This window comes from Cervus elaphus, chromosome 5, assembly GCF_910594005.1.
Source record: "Cervus elaphus chromosome 5, mCerEla1.1, whole genome shotgun sequence".
In the NCBI taxonomy this organism is placed as follows: Eukaryota; Metazoa; Chordata; class Mammalia; order Artiodactyla; family Cervidae; genus Cervus; species Cervus elaphus.
This window is the reverse complement of record NC_057819.1, coordinates 129254832-129275429: the sequence shown is the minus strand read 5'-3', so window position 1 is coordinate 129275429 and position 20598 is coordinate 129254832. Positions and strand designations below refer to the sequence as shown.

The window sequence follows — 20598 nt, the reverse complement described above, 5'->3', positions numbered from 1 at the left end:
GGCAGGTGGATTCTTTACCACTGAGCCCCCTGGGAAGCCCTCCCCACTGGATTATTGCTTCCTATTTCAACTTAACAAATACTCATGTAGGGTCAACTATATGGCAGAAGCTCTTCTAAAACATAGTAATGTTTAATCCTGACAACAACCTGGAGAAGCAAGTATGACCCTTCCCAACTTACAGACGGGGAAACTGAGACTCGGAGAGTCTAGGTTGCCTGTCCACAGCCACAGAGGCAGTCTGGCCCCAGGGTGCTCACTCTTATCCACACCGCCTTAGCTGGCTGAGTCACAGAAAAAGGAATTCCTGCATGGGCCTGACGGGGAGGGCGGGAAAGAGGGAGGAGGTCCCCTCACCCGCCTCCAGGCCCCCAGAGCTTGACTGGGAGGAGAGACTGGGGAACTGAGGGTGCACCCCGATCCAGTTCAGTTCCCTCTCTGCTCTGCAAAAGTGGGTTGGACAGGGAGGGAGTCGCAGATCTGGCCCGGGGCCACCGAGGGGACCGGATGCCATCGGGCCAACTCCCCTGCACCCCACGCCTTCTCAGGCCCTGACACACGAGGCGCCCTCCTGCCTGTGGTTCTGGCTGGGCTGCTCTGCGCTCTTCCCTGATATTTAATGGATCCACAGCGTTTGGGGAATCGCACTTAAATAAGTGATGAATTCTCACAGCCTGCTCCTGTGCTTGTCCCCTGGAGAATTTTCCATTTTGTTTATTTAAAGGGTGATTCCCTTTCATGTTCCTGAATCAAAGATGGCACTGCAGACAGACCATTAACAAAGCAGACCCTCTGGGCTGGTTTTCCAGGAGGAGGATTGCGGGGTGGGGACACAGCTCAGGTCTCATGCTCCTCCACAGATGGGACTGGGGCCGGCTGGGAGGATCTTAACAATGATCTTAAAATGCAGATTCTGATTCATCACCTGTGGAGCCAGGCCTGAGAGTCTGCACTTCCAGCAAACTCCGATTGGTGCTCATGTTCCAAGCATCGGTCTCAGCCACTCCAAGCACTGGTGCATCCCAAGGCCCCGGATTAACCTGGCTGAACCTGGGGAAGGCGTAACCATAGCAACAGTGGTCGTGGTGTGAATAGTCACTGTATTTCCTGAGCATGTACTATATGCCATGTCACCCCTGACTGTAGAAGAGAAGTCTATCCACAGTTGCAGAAGGATCCTCCTGACTTCCCTCAAAAAGTCTGCCAGTCACAGGGAAGGAGGAAACTGGATACTGGAGGCTCAATATTTTCTAAGCAATATACGTTGCTGCCCCACTTTACAGATGGGATAACTGAGGCTGGCAGAGTATCTCACTGAGATCCTAGCAAGCAGCAGGGCCAGGATTCCAGCTGAGGTGTGCTCTGGCCTTGAAGACAAAGGCATTTTGTACGCGGCTTCTCATAGAAGCAGACAGGCAATGCATTCCAGACAGGACCAGACAAGCCAGTCCCCGTGATGCGGGGCTGAATCCCAGACCTTTCCCCTCCATTCTCCTGCCCACAGTGATCCAGATGATTCACCAGACAAAACCGGTGAACTTCATGGACAAGTTTCCAGGCTTGCTCACCATCCTGCCTCCTCTTGTCTTACCCCCAGAACCAGAGACAAGAGAACGCCCTGCCTTCTCAGCCCAAGGAGAGGTAGTGGGCGCCCAGAGAAGCTGGCAGGAGGAAAACAGGATCCTGGGTGGCCAAGCTCTCTGCGTTTATAGACCAGGAAAGGGAGGCCAAGAGAGGGAAGGGGAATCCCTTACAGGTCTGACCAGCGGGCGGGGCTGGCCTCATGGGCCAGTGACCCAAGCTTAGGGGCCCTGAGCTTACATCAGTGCTTCGCTGTCACCATCTTGGAGTTCTTAACAATTGATCAGCAAGAGGCCTGCATTTTCATCTCACTCTGGGCCCTGCAGGTGGGAGCCAGACCCTCTTTCAGAGCTTGTCCCCCTGGCGTGGTCACTGAGCAGCGCTGAGCGAGACAGAACTGCATGTGATGGGCAGGCCAATCCCCTGCATCTCCATAAATGGAGGTCTGTGGAGAGTCAAGGCGTGAGGAGGGACCTTTTGAGGGTCGGGGAGGTGACACCCCAGAATGCTGCCTTGGGGGGCCTAACGGCTTGGCTGGGGAGGCGGGGAGAGAGGCCAGCTGTCTTCGGGGCCTCGGTCTCTCCAAGGAAACCATCAGCAACACCACCTAACATCCGAGGGCTGGGCGGATGCAGGGCGCTCAGCTGTGCCAGCCAGTCCCGGGGTCCCGAGCAATGAAAGCCAAGCTCTTCACTCGGCTTTTTTTGGGAACAGCCATGGGAGAGGAGACAGCCAAGTGGAGCTGCTTCAGAAGCCTGGCCCGGAAGCCCCAGCTCAGAGGGGAGGCCTCGGGAGGGAAGCAGCCAGATATCCATTCCTCTGGGGCCACTGTCCCCAAGGAGACAGGTGTCCCTGAGGAGACAGATGCTGGCATCGGGTGGAGCTTCGGGAGGAATGTAAAGCCTGGGGCAGGCTGGGCCAGGAGAGACTTCATCAGGCCCAGCACATCAGGCCCAGCACATGTCAGGATGATGGTGGGGGGGGGGGGGAGGGGAGAGTGTTCTAGAGCCCCAGAAGCAAACACAGGGGTCTGGGCCCCAGGGGTGGGTCCCCAGGGTTTTCCAATGAGTCTGGAAAAAGGCAGCGTTCAGTCCACTGGGGTGGCCTCTTGACCCTGCAGCCCTGCTCCGTTTGGGCCTCCTGGGGCCCAACTGACAGGGTCAAGTGCTGGCCAGGAACCAGGGCCCCAGGGGAACCTTCACAAAGATGGCCAGTCCATGAACACTGCCAGGAAGAGCTTCTTAAATTTTTTGGAATTGATTCTACGGCCTGTTTTGTGGTCAAGAGGGTGGTTGAGGGGGTGCTGTGAGGGTTAAACATACTAATACACGTGGGACCCTCAGAAGGGAACCTGGTGGGGATGGCATTCTATCCATCACGGCTCTCACCCAGTTTCAGGGATTCCAAATGCACTTTTACATCTCTGCAGTCAGGATGCATCTTACCGCAGATGGAATGGTCGCATCTTCTCTTTCTTAGTGGCGCGTGAAACACTGATGTGTCTTACAAGTGATGCTCCAGGTTCGACCAAATATGAGACGGTGACAGTGCTGACCGTGGTGACCGACATCCCGACTGCATTTTTTTCAGCCTCACCTCCTTCCACGAGAGCTGAGGTCTGGGGTGCTCAAGTGCCCTCTTCCGTATGGAAACGGGCAGGGAGACCCTAGGTGGCTGGAGAAGGCAGGAGCTTGGGGCCCCCAGGGGAGGCGGGTCTTGGGGGTGAACACAAAAGTCCAGGGCAGAGGCTGTGACAGACTGGCAGAGTCCATGGCAGGCGGGTCAAGGGCAGGGTGGTTGGGCCCTGGGTGGGGCCCCGGTTCCCTAATCCATTCAGTGGGGAAAGCATGCTTCCTCATGGGCTTGTTGAGAGGACCGGTCCATGCATATCTGGGTCACGGCAAAGGCTCAGTCCGTGGGACCTCCTGTTATCACGCACTGTCTGGGAGATAAAAGACAGTTCCTAAAGCAAACTGTCTGGGAGATGAGCCGGCTGTGTGTCTGAGGCTGAGAGCTGGGGTGGCAGAGGAGTGCCCAGGCTGCATGTCCGGGGAAGGGGCTCTAAGAGCTGATGTTCAACCCTGTAAAGGGCTATTCAGACCCATCGCACTCCAGGAGACCCTGGGGCTTAGGGAGCCAATGTGAGAGGTGATGCCCCTTCCAAATGCGCACCCCAGGGGCTGACTCTTGACCTCCCCGTTCCCCTGGCAGAGGCCCTGGCCACGGCGGCGCTGTCTGCACCCAGACCCCCGAACCCGGCCGTTCTGCAGTCTGCCCTCTCTCCCTCCCAAGCCCCAATCCAGCCAATGTGAGTGTCCCCGCAGCTCAGGTGGAGCTGAGAAAGAGGGTCCAGAGGAATCACGGTCCTGCCAGAGGCTGGCTTCTCAGTTAAGGTGGCCAAAGTGCTAACACCGGCCACGGAGTGAAGCCTGCAAAAGGCACCTGAAATCCCAACTGCCCAAGCCCCGTGGTTGAGCACACCCCACTGAGTCCCTTGGCCTCACGTCCTCCTCTGTGGATGGTTAGCCCTTGGTAATCTGACCTGAGAGGCTCTCTGAGCGGCCCTAGAATTGTTGCTCATCCGCTGCCTCTTAGGGAGGCTCCAGGACTTTGGGCCGGAGGAGGGATCGGGGAGGAAGACAGACTCTCCCAGACGCATGTGCTCGTCACCGGGGTGGACACACAGGACAAGCACTGTCTGCGTTTCCTGCTCCCCTGAAGCTGGCGGAGCGTCCAAGGCTGCCGGAGAGACAGCCGAGGGTGAGCACCCGGAGGGTGGGGCTGCGGCAGGAAGCCCCTCGAGAATGTGGCCAAGCACAGCCTGACCTCAGGGGTTAAGCCACCTTGAAGGTGTGCATTTGCTCCCCGTTAAGTGCTGCCTGGCAATGAGACAGATGAAAACAGAGCCCCTTGGGGGGGGGGTGTCTCATCAGAGCAACAGGTCAAGAGAGGGGATCCAGGCTGGAAAAACAGTGAAACTGCATTTGAAGACAACCTGATCGTCTGTGTAGAAAACCCAATGGAATCCACAGAAAAGCTACTAGAATCGATCACTCAGTCTGGCCACGTCTCAGACCTGAGTCAAAATCCACTGTGCGCCTATATCCTCCAGACAAACCACTGGAAGTCAAAATTTAAAAAAGCTCTGACAATGGCATAAAAAACATGAAATTCTTAGGGATACATCTGACAGATGATGTATAAAACCTGGACTGTGAGCCCCAAAACATGTTGCCGAGAAGAAATCAAAGAACTAAACGATGGAGGGGCAGCCCATGCTCGTGGGCTGGAAAACTCAATGCGGTCAGATATTATTGACACCCTTGAACTTGGTCTCTATGATTGATGCAATTCCAATTGGAAGTCCCAGCGCGATTTTTAAAAATCTGATTCCAAAATTCACAGGCAACATTAAGCAAAATATAAAATGCACATGGTGATGGAAAGGACCCAGACGAGCCAAAACAACCCTGCAAAAGAACAAAGTTAGAGAGCCGACACTACCTGGTTTCAGGACTCATTACAAAGCAACAGTAACCTAGACCATGTGCTGCTGGAATAAAGACAGACAAGTGGAGAAATGAAGCAGAACGGTGTCCAGAAATAGACCCACACCTACAGGGACAAACGACTTTCAAAGGCACAGAGATAATTCAGTGGCAAAAGGAAAGTTTTCGAAAAACAAGGCTAGAACAATTGGATATCCATTTGAAAAAAAGGAAAAGACAAAGATCTATACAGCGGGCAGAGGGGGTGACCAAGGGCCCAAGGAAACTTGGTGGTGACTCGGTGATGCTTTGAGGCTCTCTACATGTGTCGAGAACGATCAAGTCGTACCCTTTAAATAGGCACAGTTTATTTTGCCAAAACAAAAACAAACACCCAAAGTTCCCTCCCACCCTACAAGTCCTCAGCTTCAAGGTCACCTCCTCCAGGAAGCCTCCACTGGGGCAGGATGCTCAGCGTCACCCCTCTGCACACCCCGACCACCTACTTCCCACCTGCACTAGTGTCCTTCACACTGGTCTCGACTGGTGACCGTAGGCCTGATGCCCACACGTGACCAGGAACAACCTGAAGCCAGGACCTGCCTTCACGTGTGTTGGACCCCAGGCCCTATGCTTGGCTCACAGCAGGTGCTGAGAAAACGCTCAAAGGGCCAAGAGAGGCTTTGTGGTCCACGACACACGAGGGTTATGTCGGTGCTTCTAGCCCAAGTTACTTGAGCCAGTGATGACGTCACCCCTGTCCTTCCTCTCCCTGGAAGGAGGCCTCTGGGCTGGGTTTGTGTCTTTTTTTTTTCCTTTTTCTTTTTTTAAAGGAAGGACGTTGGGAGCAAGAGCTTCTGCTGGTGAGAAAAGAAGGAAGGAAGGAGAGGAGGTTCCCGCCTCCCACGTGCCACACGAACTTCGCAGGCCCTGCTAAGGGAGCTTCACCACCTGCCTCCGCGGGGGAAGAGGCAGAGCCCATCAGAGCAAACGCGGCTCTGCAAGGCCATGGTGTGGCACCCGGGTCCCTCACACCTCCAGTTTAGCCCTGCCAAAGTGTGGTCCCCGGAGCAGCGGCAAGCATATCACCCGGGAACCTGCGAGAACCTCACGTGCCTGGGCACCCCCCCAGACCAGACACTCTCGGGGGCGGAGCCAGGAGACGGGCCTCCGAGCGAGCCCCCCACGGGACGCCATCAGGCTCAGGGGAGAGCCCACCACTGCAGGCCACTCTCACTTCCAACAGTGACACAGGGGACCCCTGGGGCCGAGGATGCGCTCCCGAGGGTCCATGTGCAAGGCACCCCCCCAAGACTTTGATCTGCCTTTCTTCCATCCCCAGGTGTCCCAGGGCCTGGCACTGAGGAAGGGCCACTCCTGTGACCCCCATCTGCGTGTCAGCATCTCAGGGGCGCGTCTTTGCTTCAGCTGGGACCCTCAGGCTGGGCTCAGAGCCCTCCCACAGCGGAGGCACACGAGACGCGGAGCCGGAGGCCTGCTCCCGGCACCCTGCGGCTGGACATTCCGGGTTCCTGGACAGACAATGGGTCCTCACATGGCAGACGAGGTGGCCGGCACGGGGGCACGGACAATGGGCCTGTGTTTCTCCCCCACGCCTTCCTGCAGCCGCTCTCAGCCCGGGCGCTGCGAAGGAGGCTGAACCGTCAAAAGCACAGTGGTGCACCCGACGGGTCCCCAGTGGCGCTGCCCAGCGCCCAGGCCGAGGTCGGGGGCCCCCTTATCACACCCTCCCTGCCTCCCCGGGGCCGAACAATGCTCCTTTTTCCTGAAGGCTTCCGGCCTCTTCTAAGCTCTTCATCCGATGAGGCCTCAGGAGAAAGGGATTCAGTGCCAACACCTCTCTCCTTCTCCACGACGTCCAGCCTCCATCCTCCTGGGGCGGGGAGCACGGGCCGCGGACGGAGCTCCCCGCCAGGCCGCCGGAGCCGCAGCCAGAAGCGCCTTGTCTCGCCAGGGCAGATCTCTCTCCATTAGTGCAATCACATCAGCTCTGACAGCAGCGTATTTACTGCTGCCCCGACGACAGCCATTTGTCACCCGGTGATGCTCAGCCTGGTAATGAGCCTGGGGCAGAGCTAATGAGAGGCGCTCCCCCCGACCCTCCTGGGCAGCTCTGGCCCCGCGCCGGCCTGCCCGCCGGCCCACACCCCCTGCCTACAGCCGCTCCACCAGGGCAGGGAGATGGGCTTCCTAACGGGGAGGCCTAGGCCCACTGGGCTGAGCCCGCCGGGAGCCGGGCCAAGTCAGCAAGCATCGCCAGGAGGGGAGACTTCAAGGTTGACGGAGCAGGAAGGTGTGAGTGCCCAGCACGGTCTCAGGGCAGGAGTCCTTCAATCCAGGGCAGGGAGGGCCAGACAGCCGTGATGGGGAAGGCTGGCTGCCCCAGGGGAGCCTGGGAGTGCATGGATGCTCTGGGCTCTGCACCCAGAAGCCCGAGGACGTCACCAGGAACTGAGGAGGGGAGTGACGAACATTTAGGGCTGCAGGGGCCGGGCGTGGAGTGCTGCTGGGATGCAGGTTACACAGTTGCTGCTCGGTCGCCCAGTCGTGTCCGACTCTTTGCGACCCCATGGACTGCAGCATGCCAGGCCTCCCTGTCCCTCACCATCTCCTGAAGTTTGCCCAAGTTCATGTCCACTGCGTCGGTGATGCCGTCAAGATGCAGACTGCAGTAAGGCCCTGCATTTAAAACATAATTTTCTTTATTTATGTGTGCCCACACTGGGTCTTGACTGCTCTCGGCTCGGGCTTTCTCTGGTTGCGGCGAGCGGGGTCTTCACCGCCGTGCTCGAGTTCTCGCCGCGGGGACTTCTGTTGGGGCACGCGGCCTCTGGGTTTGCAGGCTTCCGTCCTGTGCTCACGGGCGCAGCAACTGCAGCTCGCGGGCTCCAGAGCGCAGGCTCAGTCGCCGAGGCACGCAGGCTGAGCTGCCCCGTGGCGTGTGAGATCGTCCCGGACCGGGGATTGAAGCCGTGCCCGCTGCGCTGACAGACAGATTCTTAACCACTGGGCCATCAGGGAAGCCTGCTAAGGCCCTGCTTTGCCAGAGGGCGGTATATGGACGGCTCTCCTGGAAGGTATGTGCGTGTGAGTAAGATAGACCCCTGGGCGGGGGTCACGGTTACTACGGCCCAGCGCCTCTCACTCGGAGAGTCTTCGGGCCTTCACTGAACACCCGGCCCCGAGCTCTTCTTCACTTACAGTTCCATGGTGGGGCTGATGTCTGACGCATTCAGTGGCTCGTCCTCTGAAAAGTAAAAGGGGAGGTGCGGGAGGGCCCAGGGAGAGGCCGGGAAACAGGCCCCCTGATGGTAGGGAAGCGAAGGGAGGACCCAGCAAACACCAAGCACCCAGACAGCTGAGTCCTCTAGGGACCCAGAAGGCACCAGACCAGTCAAGGTGGATGGTTATGGTGGCCCAGGGCCGATTATGTCCAGGATACAACTATCTTAGGAGATGGGTATGTATGGATAGATACAACATTACGGCAACACTTCCATACAAATGGCTGCAATATATATGTGTGAGGCATCTTGGACTCTTACAGGCGATTTGACCTGAGAGATCATCTCATTCACGTTTTTCAAAGCCAAGTTTTGACATCTATCCCCAGGGGTTCCAGGAAGCCAGGGGGCAGAACGAACCACATCTTCCAGCAACATCAATGGGTTTTAAAATACCCTTTGTGTGTTAAAATAGAATTCAGAGAGACTGCAGAATGGAATGCAAAATCTCGGGTATTAAAAAAGGAAAGGGGGAAAAGGCGGTGTGGCCAGCCCCAAGGCACGCATCCACTTTCCTCCACCCGTACCCGCTCTCCTCCACCCGCAGAGCCCTTTACCGGAGAGCTTGGGAATGCTGGTCCTATGCCCCCATGCTTCCCCACGGAGGACCCGGGGAGCCAGGAGGGACCCAGCGAGAATGAGCCCTGGCCTCCGAGGCCACGCGGTGTCACAAGCCTTCTTCCGTCTCTCTGTCGTCACTGTTACCCCTGCAGCACCCTGCTTCCAGGGGTTAACTTCCTTAATGGCGAACAATAATTTATGTCTAACACCTCGCTCCTTGTTGATGAAGGGTTATTATCTAAACTCAAGGAGTTTATAATTAAAGGAATCAGTCACACACACACACCAAGAAATAATTCAGAATCAACAAGACCAAGTGTCAAATGAGACATCCAGGCCATCGGCATCCGAGTGGCTCAGGGGCCTTTGGGAAGACGTGTTCCAGCCGAGGAAGGGAGGAGGGAAGGGTGCTGATGGCCAGGGTGGGGGGCAGGGTCGGGGAGAGGGGAGAGGCGAGACTGTGCATAGGGCAGACGGGGGCGGGCTTGGCGGTGGTACCCAGTGCAGGAAGCCACGAGGGCAAAGGTCTATCAGTAGGGTGTGGGGGAGGAGAGATGCAAGAGGTCCCAGCCTTCCGATCCTACTGTTAAGACCCCCATGGGATGGGGCTTCCCTAGCGGTCCAGGGGTTAAGACTTTGCCTTCTGGTGCAGGGGGTGTGGGTTCAATCTCCAGTCCGGGAACTAAGATCCCACATGCCTCGTGGTCAAACAAACCAAAGTAAAACATGAAAAATATGAGCGATATTGTAACACATTCAATGAAGACTTTAAAAATGGTCCACATAGAAAAATCTCAAAAACAAACCTAAAAAAAAAAAAAAAACCCATGGGAGAGCAGATGGGGCCTCCAGAAAGAGGTCTGAGTTTTTCAGAGAGAGGCGAGGGCATGCCAGCCTGCACCCGGTGCCCTGGCCAAGCACCCACCCAAACTGGGCAGAGCCTGGGGTCACATGAGACGGCTCCCTAGTCCCCAAGCAGAGCGGCGTGGCGAGCGAGTCCCGAACGTGGATGTCTCGACAGGATCAAAAGCTGTGACCCAAGAGGCAGCTGACCTGCCCTTGCTATCTCTTTTGGACAAGTCAAGGGACCTTGGCAAGTGGCTTCAAGTTTCTGAACTTGCTAACCAGGTGAGTAACCAAATACTTTCTGGCCCACATCCTTCATAGGTTGGGATAAAGAGGAAAATGAGATGCCTGTGAACGTCGCCCGCAGACCACTGAGTTTCTAGGAAAGGATCCCGTAAAGACATCTACCTCAACACCTGAACAGCCCATAACATCTCCATATCTGGGTTCCCTGTGGTGTATATGCATTTTATGCTGGAGGCGGGGAATGTCTCAGCCAAAGAAATAGATCCCTAATAGTGGAAGCTGAGATGCTAACTGGCAGGTCTGTGAAAGATGAAGCGAGCAGAGGTGTTTGGTGACAGGGCACATGATAAATTGTAGCCCCGAAGCTGACTTTGTTTCCTTGACACCAAGATGCCAATAATGACACCGATGTACAACTTACTCAGTGTTTACCACACGGAGCTCTGTCCTGAGTGCTTAGCGTATCTCATTAAACCCTGTTACAACGCAGTGAGTTTAGGACAGCCGCATCTCCATTTGACAGATGGAAAAACCGAGGCGTAGGGAGGCTATGTACCTTATGCAGGGTCACCCAAGCAGTAAATGAATTCAGAGAGTCTTCTATGTCTCAGGTCCCTTACAGGCCCGCCCTGTCCCATCTGGACCCTCTGGAGGCACATTCTGAACCGGCCCTTGTGGTTCGAAGCAGGGAACAGGGCACCTGGACCAGACTCAGAACCGGCTTACCTTACCCGGGGACAAGCCCAGGCAGGCAGGTGCCACGGCTCAGACTCTGGGCAACACGGCCCCCTCCCACAGAGGAGTCTGGGTGTGGGGGATCCGGGGTTGTGGCTCTAGCAGGCCCCCGAGAGTCTCCATGTCCACCCCAGAAGCTGGACTCCCCAAATGGGTTGCACTGCGGCCAGTAATATTTCCTCCTGTTCGGATTATCACATCATCAAAATTTCATCACCCCTCTGGGTCACTAATAGCTTCCTAAATGGATCAAACTTTAATTGCTTCTCTCCTCCACCCCCGTTCAGCTTAGAAGACTCTGTAAAGCTCAGCCACAGGGCAACCAGTCATGAACACTGCCCAAGGACCCCTCAGGAGACTCCCCCAACATCTGCAGGTCCTCCCCCAAGAGGGAGGCCAGGGAAAAGCAGGAGAGGAGGTGAGGGAGGAAGGGGCTGCCCTCCTGAGGACTCACGTTCTGCCAGCTGACAGAACCAGGGCAGAGGTGAGAGCCAGGAAGGGGTTCAGGAGCAGGAGGAGGAACTCCCAGGGCGATTTCCAAACTCCATGCCCGCCCCAGGACCAGACCTTGCCTGCCAATAGCACCAGGGGCCTGGCACCTCTCATTGGGAAGACGTCAGTGAAGGAGACTGTGGACGCACAGGCCAGCCCGGGGAGTGGAAAGACGCCCCGCAGAGCCCTAGGTTCAAATCCTGAGTTGCCAGCTGTGGGGCCTTGGGCAGGTAATCGCTGGGAGACTCAGTTTACCCACACACTGGAGGTGAAGCAGGGCGGAGGCAGGCAAGGATTGGAACGCACCTGATGTGGAGAAACAGACGCCACATGTGAGCTGGCTTCCCCTCTGGACATCCCCAGGACGGGGTGTACTCAGGGTCTCAGGCGTGTTCGTCTCTTTGCAACCCCATGGACTGTAACCCGCCAGGCTCCTCTGTCCATGGGATTTCCCAGGCAAGAATATTGGAGTGGGGTGCCACTTCCTACACCAGGGGATCTTCCCCACCCAGGGATTGAATCCACGTCTCCTGCATTGGCAGGCGGATTCTTTACCGCTGCGCCATGCCCCACCTAGGATGGGAAGGAGCAGCCAAATCGCTCTACTCTGGTGAAGAAGCAAGCGAAAGCGAAGCAAGAGGAAGACGGGAGAAATACGGAGGAAAGATAACACGGGGGGAGAACCTGGAAACAAAATGCAACCTGAGATCCAGTCTGAAGACCCTTCGGCAGGGCAAACACAGAAGTGCAAACACAGTTAAATTAGCTTATTAAGTGCCTGTGATGTGTCAGGCTCCATGCTGAGTGCTCTGCTTGTGTTATCTCATTTACTTCTCCTTGTATTACAAACAAGCCAACGGGGCTTGGGCGTCTAAGTGATGGAACGCAAAGTGGCAGAGACTAACCCGAAGTGGCAGAGCTGGAACCCAGGCTGGCCCAGTTCCAAGCCACTGGCCACTCTACATAACACCTCTCAACAGCATAAGGGAAAAAAACTCAAAGGCAGGGAAGAAACAGCAGGGGCTGGGGCGGCTCGGGGGCGCCTGAGGGATGGCCCTGTCTCGGGTTAAGTGGCTCCTCTGTACCAAACGCCCTTCTGGAGACCAGCATCGCCCCTGCGGTTCTGAGGAAGGCTTGGCATCCCCAGTGTGCGCTGAGACGCTCTCTTTCCAGCACAGGGAAGCCTGCACTCCCCAGCTCCCTTGCCTGGAAAGGGCCACCCTGGGGCCCATGTGATCAGCTCTGGCCAATGGGCTGCAAGGGGAAGTGAGCCCGAATAGAGCATTTAATTGCAGATGCAAGTCTTCCCCTCTCATGTATTTCAAAAGGTGCCTCCACGCCTGGATGGGCATTACCCAAGCCTCCTACCAGTCCTGCCAATTTCCTCCCCATAGAAAGATGGAGTTTGGATGACAGGGATTCAGCAAGGACCCAACCCCGAGGACAGGATGCTAGAGGCCGCTTTACCTACAGGGCCAGAGGTGGGAAAAGCTGGGAAGAGGGGTGAGGAAGTCTGAGCACAGGCTCCTGGCTCAAGAGAAACACTGTTCCCGATGGACATGTACACACTGCTATATTTAAAATGGATAACCGGGATCTCCCTACTGGTTCAGGGGTTAAGAATTCACCTTCTTAGGCAGGGGATGCAGGTTTGATTCCCGGTCAGAGAGCTAAGATCCCACATGCTTCATGGCCAAAAAACCAGAACTCAAAAAAAAAAAGAAAGACCCAGACTCAATGTTGTAACAAATTCAAGAAAGACTTAAAAAAAAAAAAAAAAAGATAACCAACAAGGACCTACTGTATAGCACAGGGAACTCTGCTCAATATTAGGTAACAACCTAGATGGGAAAGGAGTTTGAAAAAGAATAGATACATGTATACGTGTAACTGAACCACTTTGCTGCACGTGAAACTATACCCCTGGCTCAGGGACCGGATGAGACAAGCTGGGCAGCCCCTGCCTCGCTTTGCCCCGGGACCCTGAGCAGCGCCAGGGGTGGGGTCTCTTGCTCAGCCCAGCTCACCAGCCTGGCTCACCGGCCCCGCCTTCCGCCCCCAGCGGACAGGAGCGGGTGTGAAGCTGAAGAAAGGCCATGATGTCTCAGCAACCAGGCTCGTTTTCCTTTCCATTACAGGCGGCGGGGCCGCCGCTGGCCCACTTGTTGCTATTGGCATCCCGAGGCCCCAAATTTATGATGACTCATTCCCCCAGCCTCAGGGCCGTCTGCGGCAACACGCTCCAGGCGGGGCCAGGGTGGAGACCCCACAGGCAGCACCCTAACACCCAGCGTCAATTCCAACTCAGTTTTCCAACTCCCTAAGGGGCCCGGAGTCAGAGGGGGTGGGGAGGAGGGCAAGGAAAGTGGGAGGCTCCAGTCAGAGGATTCCTTCGAGGGCGGGCGAGGAAAACCAGCCCCAGGAAAGAGCACCAACAGAAAGCACAGCTGTCTAACAACCGGCTTGTTTTGTAATGTAGTGAGTCCCCCGTTGCCAGGGGTATGCAAGTAGAGATCAGTGCTGTCCCAGGTCTGGGGACACGGTGGGGACAGCACTGGAAGATTTCTCGTGTTTCAAGTCAAACGAACTGATCCACCAAAGTCCCAAGGACGAAGAACAAATTCACTCTCTATTACTGTTTAGCTTACAGCCCAACTGTGTTCCGTGGTACAAGATCGAATGCATACCAATATGCAGTTTAACACATTATTTTAAAGTCGGCCCTTCAGGCACTGTTTAAACAGAGAACGGCTGTAAAGGACTTGGCCTCTTTCCCAGCCTCCCTTTCTTGATGGAACAAGGTTGCTGGCCCCTACTTTGGCCTTCCAGCAGAGGACATAAAGGAGAGGCGGTCGATAAATATTTGCTGTACAAATGCATGAAAGGGAGAGTTTCGGAGGCAGGTATCAGGCTGCCAGCACGACCCGGTTCTCTGGGTGGGGGTCCTGAGTCTGTCCATCCCAGGCGGGGGCGAGGCTTCTCTGGCCAAGACAAAGCACCAAACTGTGTCGCTCATCAAACCACAGCTAGAAATGCTCCAGACTGCCCCGCCGAAGCCTGGGGGTGCAGAGGGCGAGGGCGAGGGGTGTGTGGGGCGGAGAGCCACGGTTCTGGCCCTGGGAGGAGGGAAGGAGGGGAACACTCCCCGCCCCACACCGGGCCCACTGTCACGTGGGCCTCCTGACACGCGTCAGCTGAGCCCCAGGCAAGCACGCCACTCGGCCTCGTGGTAATTAGTAAGGAGCCCTGATCAATAAGTTATTTTTTGCTGTCAGTAATTAATAATTACAGCTTAGCCACACCATGTAATTAAACTTTCATCCCGTTCCCTTGAGTGCTGTTGGGCTTTCATTGTGATTACCTCCCAGCACTAAACTTTCTCCCTCCGGAGCCTCCAGGAGCCTCCAGGGCTGCTGGACCTCCCGGTCCTCCCACTGCCTGGTTCCCTCAGCTCAGACTCCCCTCTGTGAACCTTCTGGGCCAGCTGGCTGGGCTGCAGCTTCCAGCCTCTGGGCCTCCCCGGGATGTTCCAGTAGCAGTGGTCAAGTCTTTGAGGCACGTGAGACATCTTGCCAGGCGCTTAAGATGCACCCACCCTCCAATGCGAGAGTCTGGGAGTCCGGACCAGCACTGCCAGAGGGCCGCCAGGAGTCACAGAGCGGAGTCAAGGAAGGGTCCTGGGTGAGGGAAGGGCGTACAAGGCCTTTTCAGTGGGTGGCCAGGAACCCACTCCTCGTGATCCCTCGGCTTAGAGTAAAAACAATCATGATAACAACAGTGACAATCACCCTTTACTAAGCACCTTCTAGGGCTTTCCAGGTGACTCAGTGGTAAAGAACCCATCTTTAACGCAGGAGATGTGGGTTCAATCCCCGGGTCAGGAAGATCTCCTGGAGGAAGAAATGGCAACCTACTCCAGTATTCTTGCCTGGAGAATCCCGTGGACAAAACCTGGCCGGCCTCAGTCCGTGGGGCCGAAAAAGAGTCAGACTAAATGGCAGCAACAAGAAGAAGCACCTTCTGTGTACCAGGCTCTTGCTGGGCGCCCCCTGGATACCTGCTTCCCTCTTATGGACTCAGCTCTTTTTACACATCACAGCACTTAGTTTGGGAAATACATGGGACCCTTGTGACAGAGTTTCAGGGGAAATGGTCAAATGGTAGCTTTCGGTATAAACAGGTAACGTTGCCAGGACCTGGAAAAAACAACTAGGCTCAGTGGAGATAAAGTCTGGCACCGGCCAATGTGAGGTTTGTCCCCAGAGAGGAAGACTGCTCGGCTCCCCTCTCTGTACCACGACTGAAGAACGGGGTTCACGGGCTCAAAAGTGACAGGCAGGGCCAGTGGCTTTTGATGTACTTAGTGGCTCAGTCGCGTCCGAGTCTGCAACTCCATGGACTGCAGCCCGCCAGGCTCCTCTTTCCGTGGGGATTCTCCAGGCAACTACCCCCAAAGGGTTAACGGCATGGAGAAGAGAGGCAAAGGAGAAACTCCATTCTGAACCCCAGAGCAGGTAAGAAGCTGGAGCTGCATGCCTGACCCTCCCAACCCGACACACGAGGCAACAGAGCCCCCAGACCTGGGCTGAGAGCAGGTTTCCCCACAATGCTCCATACGGCCCACTGCCCAGAGGACCCGGTGGAGGCTGGAAACACTCTCTCGGAGCCAGAGAGCACAAACGGTGTGGCAGGGGACCTGGGCAGCCACACTCAGGCGGGTAGCAAACAAGAGACGCTGGAGAGGGAGTGAATCAATCAGAGACCTTTACTGCCTCTGACGGGCGAGCCCCTCCCGTCTGAAGCATGGGGACAGAAGGCGGCCTGGCCTTCAGCAGGGCAGATGCGAGGGCGCTTGGCCTCAGGTGGGGCTGGGCCAGGTGTGGAGGTGGGACGTGGAAACGACTCAGCGACATGCAGGCAGAGGCTTCAGGCGCCCTGGGGACTCCTGACAAGCCTGGTCCTGGGTGGGACAAGATCTAGGGAGCCAGCTGCCCAGGGACACCATGGGGTTGCTGTAGTCTGTGCAGTAATTAAGTTGGAAGCATCCAGATGAGTCCTCCCTGTGTCCTGGCTTTCAGCTGATAACCCCACTGGCATCTCAGAGCAGAGCTGGGACGTGTCCTAGGGCACACTGACCCGTTCCTGTTCTGTCCGCCTCACCATCCTCCCCCGGCCCTCAGAAGGAGGACCCTGTCCTAGGGGCCAGCTCTGCTGCATATGGTCCTCGCTGAAGGGGGAGAGGGGCGGAGAACTCACCTGGTCTGGGTTCTGACTCCTGCCCCCAGTAGCTTGGGCGAGTCACCTAAGGTCCCAGACCTCAGTCTTCCCATCTGTTAAATGGCCACTAGAACAAGACAGCCTCTGAAGTCCCTGCCTGCTGGGAGATTTTACTATGGTCGTAAAAATAATAATAACTTTTATTACCCTACATTTGCAGGGCCCCATTACAAAATTTCTAAGTGCTTTAACATAAATTACGCTGTAAAATCCTCCCCTAAACCCTGTGATTGGGGGCTGATTATTTTTAATCTCTTTGATCTCAGCTCTCTGGAGCGCCTGACGCTGGGGGCCTGAGGGGTCCCTTCTTCCCTGCGGTTCTGGGACCCCAGAGATGGGGTGAGGCCCTTTCGAGGTTGCAGACTTCTTAGACCGGAAGCCCCCGCCCACCCCGCCCCGTACCCCCAGCGGCAGGTCCAGATTTCCTCCGGAGCGTGTAAGAGGCAAGGCCAAGCCCGGGAAGGGAGTCCTGAGCTCAGTCCAGGCTTCGCCTTTCTCCGCCCCCAGCAGGCGCCGCTCGGACACCGCCGGCACCGCGGTCTGGATCCGCCAACACTAAAGGCAAGAAGCACGGGCGCAGCCGCCCTCCCCCGCGGGGACCTGCGGGCGGGCTCGGGGTTGCCTGGGTACCCGCCCTCCAGAGGTGGGCAGGGCGGATCACGCCTCCTCCCCGGCCCTGACAGCCCCACCCCCAAAGCCGCCGGCCCTTCTCCACCCGGAGGCCGCTCCCGGCAGCTACAGGTCAGAGCGGCGGCTGCAGACACAACCGGGCGGCAGAGGCAGGATGCTGAGTGTGTGTCTGGGGAGGGCGGGAGGGGAGACGGCCTCAGACCGCCCAGGGCACCGCCCCCCGGTGGGTCCCGGGCTACGCTCGCGACGTCGGCTCCGGCGCGCACCCCGAAGCACCCTCGGCCCCAGCGGCCGGCCTGCAGCCGGGCGCGGGCTCCGGGACGTGCAGGCCCCGCAACTGCCCTCCCGCAGCGCCCAAGCCCGCACCCCGCACTCTGCTCCGGCTCTTTTCAGCCGCCCTGCCGCCTGGGGTGGCCAGCGCGTGCCCGGCGGGGCTTTGCCCGTCCCCGCGGACTACGAGCGGGGACCCGGGAGCCGCCTGAGCCGCTGGGTGCCGCCGGGCGCTGAGCCCCCCAAGGAAGGGCCGCCCCTCCCACGCCAGCCCGAGGGCGCTCGCAGCGGGCGGGGTGGGTAGCGCCCCCCCCCCCCCCCCCCCCGCCAAATGCTCTAAGGCTCTTCTCAGCCTCCACGAGCGACGCCTCCCAGCACGGACCCCCACCTTCCCTCATTCGGAAGCCACAAGTCTCAACAAGACCGCCCCATCCCCGAAAAAGAGCCCCCAAACTCGGGGAACGGACCCTGAAACTCCCGGGAGAGGGCTCTGCCCCGGCCAAGACCGGGGTCCCGGAGGCCGTCGTGAGCCCAGCGGGCTCCCGCCCCCCGCCCCCTCTCCCCCGCCCCACGTGGGGGTGACCCCCCATACCTTGGGCTCCAGTCGCGCGGATCCGGTGCAGGGCCACCAGCGTCCAGAGGAGCAGTTCCCACATGGTGGCCAGCCTTGTTTTCGGAGGGGCTCTCTTCCGTACTGTTTATAATCCTGGTGGGGTTCGGTCCCCCGCGGCTCCGACCCGGAGCGGTATCCACCCGGGAGGGGGAGCGCTGGCGACCCCGACCGTTCCTCCTCCTCTTCAGTCCAAGTCCGATCCCCGGTGGCGCGCAGAGAAGGCGACAGGCGAGCAAGGAGACGGAGGAGAGGCCGCTCTGGGTCTCGGGGCGCCTCCCCCCTGAGTACCCCAACTCCTACTTCTCCTCCCGCGCAGGGCCGCCTCGGCGATCCGGCCGGGTCGCGGGCCGGTCTCCGGAATAAACCGACAACTTCGGGAAACTTCCTCCGGTGGCCACGTTGCCCGCCCCCCGCCCCCTCCCCGCCCCCTGGTTGGGTGCTCGGCGCGGACGCAGTCACCGCCGATCCGGGCGCCGGGCCCCCGGGGCCAGGCGGGAGGCGAGCGCGGCGGTGGAGGCGGCTGCGGGGCTTCTTTCAGGGGCGCGGGGTTCGGGGGGCGCGGTGAGCGTAGCGGTCCGAACCTCCCTGGAGCTGAAGTTTTCTTCCCTCTAACTTTGCAGCCGGCATCTGGCGAGGCCGAGCCAACCCTCTTGGCTCCACCGCCCCGGCGTCCAGTCCGGGGACTCTCGGTCCCTCTGGGGACGCCTGGCCCGGGCGCGCCCTCGGCTCCGCGCCCAGCGGGCTAGCAAACTTTGCGGGTCCCGCGGCCCGGCGCGCCGCCCCGCGCGCCCATGTCCGCGCCGGCTGCGGGGCGGCGGGGACGGCTGCTGGGCTCGGCGATCCCGCCTGGTGGCCGGCGCCCAGGCGCGGAGGCTCCTGCCGGCGCGAGGCTGGAGCTTGGCGGCTCTGCCCTCCGCCGCGCCCCGGCCGGAGCTCTCGGCGAGACGCGCGGAGAGCCCGGAGGGCGGCCCCGGCTCCGGGGGCGCGGCGCCTACTCGGACGCCCGGCGCGCGCCGACCGCCCGGGCCGGAGAAGCAGCGGCCGCCGCCGCGCCCTCCCCAGCACCTCGGCCGCGCCGCCGCCGCCGCCGCCGCCCGCGTCGGCCGCTTGCTGGCCGAACCCGCCGCCCTCGGCTTCCCGGGCTCGGCGTCCGGAGAGCCGCTCCTGCCTGCGCCGAGCGGGAGCTGCGGGGGCAGCGCGAGCCGGGGACGAGCGCGGCGGAGGCGGAGGCGGAGACGCGGCGAGGGGGGCCGAGCGCTACCCCGTGGCCGCGACTGGAGAGCAGCCTGCGCGCGGGGAAGGGGGGCGGCGGCGGCGGCCCCGAGCCAGGCCCGGGAGCGAGCCCCGCGGAAACGCGAGCCGTTTGCGCGGCCGCGGGCGTCCAGCGTCTCCGGGACCCGCCGGAGGGCAGCAGTGGCAACCTGGAACCTTAGCCGGGCGGGATGCGCCCAGAGCCCCTGGGGTCTCTTGCCCAGCCTTCCCTTCCAGCCTCGAACCGATACCCCCATCTCAGAGGCCTCATTCGACCTCTCTCCCCAGCCGGGAACCCCGACACCCTTCCCGGACGATGAGTAACACGGGTGAAGGGGGAGCCAGGAACAGGGGTTCGGTCAACTGGTTGATTTCAGTTTGCCCTTCCCAGGTCAGGCTTTCAAAAGTCTGGAACCGCTCAGGGCGGAGAGCAAAACGAAGAGAGAGGCAGGGGACTTACAGATGGCCCAGAAAGTGAGGTTGGTGCCAAGGCATATGCATCCTTTCTTCTTTAAAAAAAAATTTTTTTTTTTTCCTTTTGAGCTCTTCTTGCAAAGAGTAGAAGAACGGTAAATTAGGAAAGAAGCTATAAAAAAGGGAGCTTAGAGGTTTCCTTCCCGGTCGACCAGAGAAGTCAGCTGAACTCAGGAACTGAGCCCAGCATTCCGGAGGCAGACGCCCAGCGACGGATTCCAGGACTCAGTTACCCAGTCCTGGGTCCTAGACAGCCTTGCTTCCAGGGACCCCTTCCTCCATGAAAATACCCCTTTGTGTACATTGAAAATAATAGTTATGACTGTGTTGGCACAGAGATGAAGATATTAATATTACATATTGAAACCATTTTCTTCAACCTGAAAGTTCATCGATTTCTCCTGATTTTAAAAGAAAGGAAAACATTCCCCTGTCGTGCTCCTGGTGCTGCACTGGCGGAGCGGCGAGGCGTCTCCCTGTCCCCTTGGTATTTCCGCTGAGAGCAAAGAGCCGCCGAGATTCCACCTGCGGGCACCGCGCTTTTGTACTCTCTCTCCCTGGCGGCCCTTTCCACCCCAGAGGGCATCCTTTCTGATTGCTGTGGAGCAGACACAGCCCTGCCAAGCTTTTATCACTTTTATATTCCCGTCTCACCTGCCTGGGAAAAAGAACCCTGGGCCTCCTCTGAAAGCAGCTGAGAAGCCAGCCTGCTTTACCTATGTGCTTCCATCGCCTAATCAAACAATGTTTCGTGACTCTTACCCCCACCACCGCCGTGAAAACCTGTGCTTCATCCCAGGCTGAAGTCCTGACTGGCTGACGAGTGAAG

General features: G+C 58.4%; 1 protein-coding gene across 3 annotated transcripts in view; it reads right to left on the bottom strand.

Annotated features, from left to right (window-relative positions):
* SDK2 (sidekick cell adhesion molecule 2) overlaps window positions 1–18739 on the bottom strand; it is a 264805-nt gene extending 246066 nt beyond the window's left edge. For 2 of the 3 annotated variants that reach the window (XM_043905642.1, XM_043905643.1), the window contains exon 1: window positions 18024–18739. In XM_043905642.1, the coding sequence (XP_043761577.1) occupies window positions 18024–18087 (64 nt within the window). In that variant the 5' untranslated portion in view covers window positions 18088–18739. The remainder of the gene's footprint in view (window positions 1–18023) is intronic. The other variant, XM_043905644.1, reaches the window with a different exon arrangement.
* Window positions 18740–20598: the final 1859 nt, after the last annotated feature.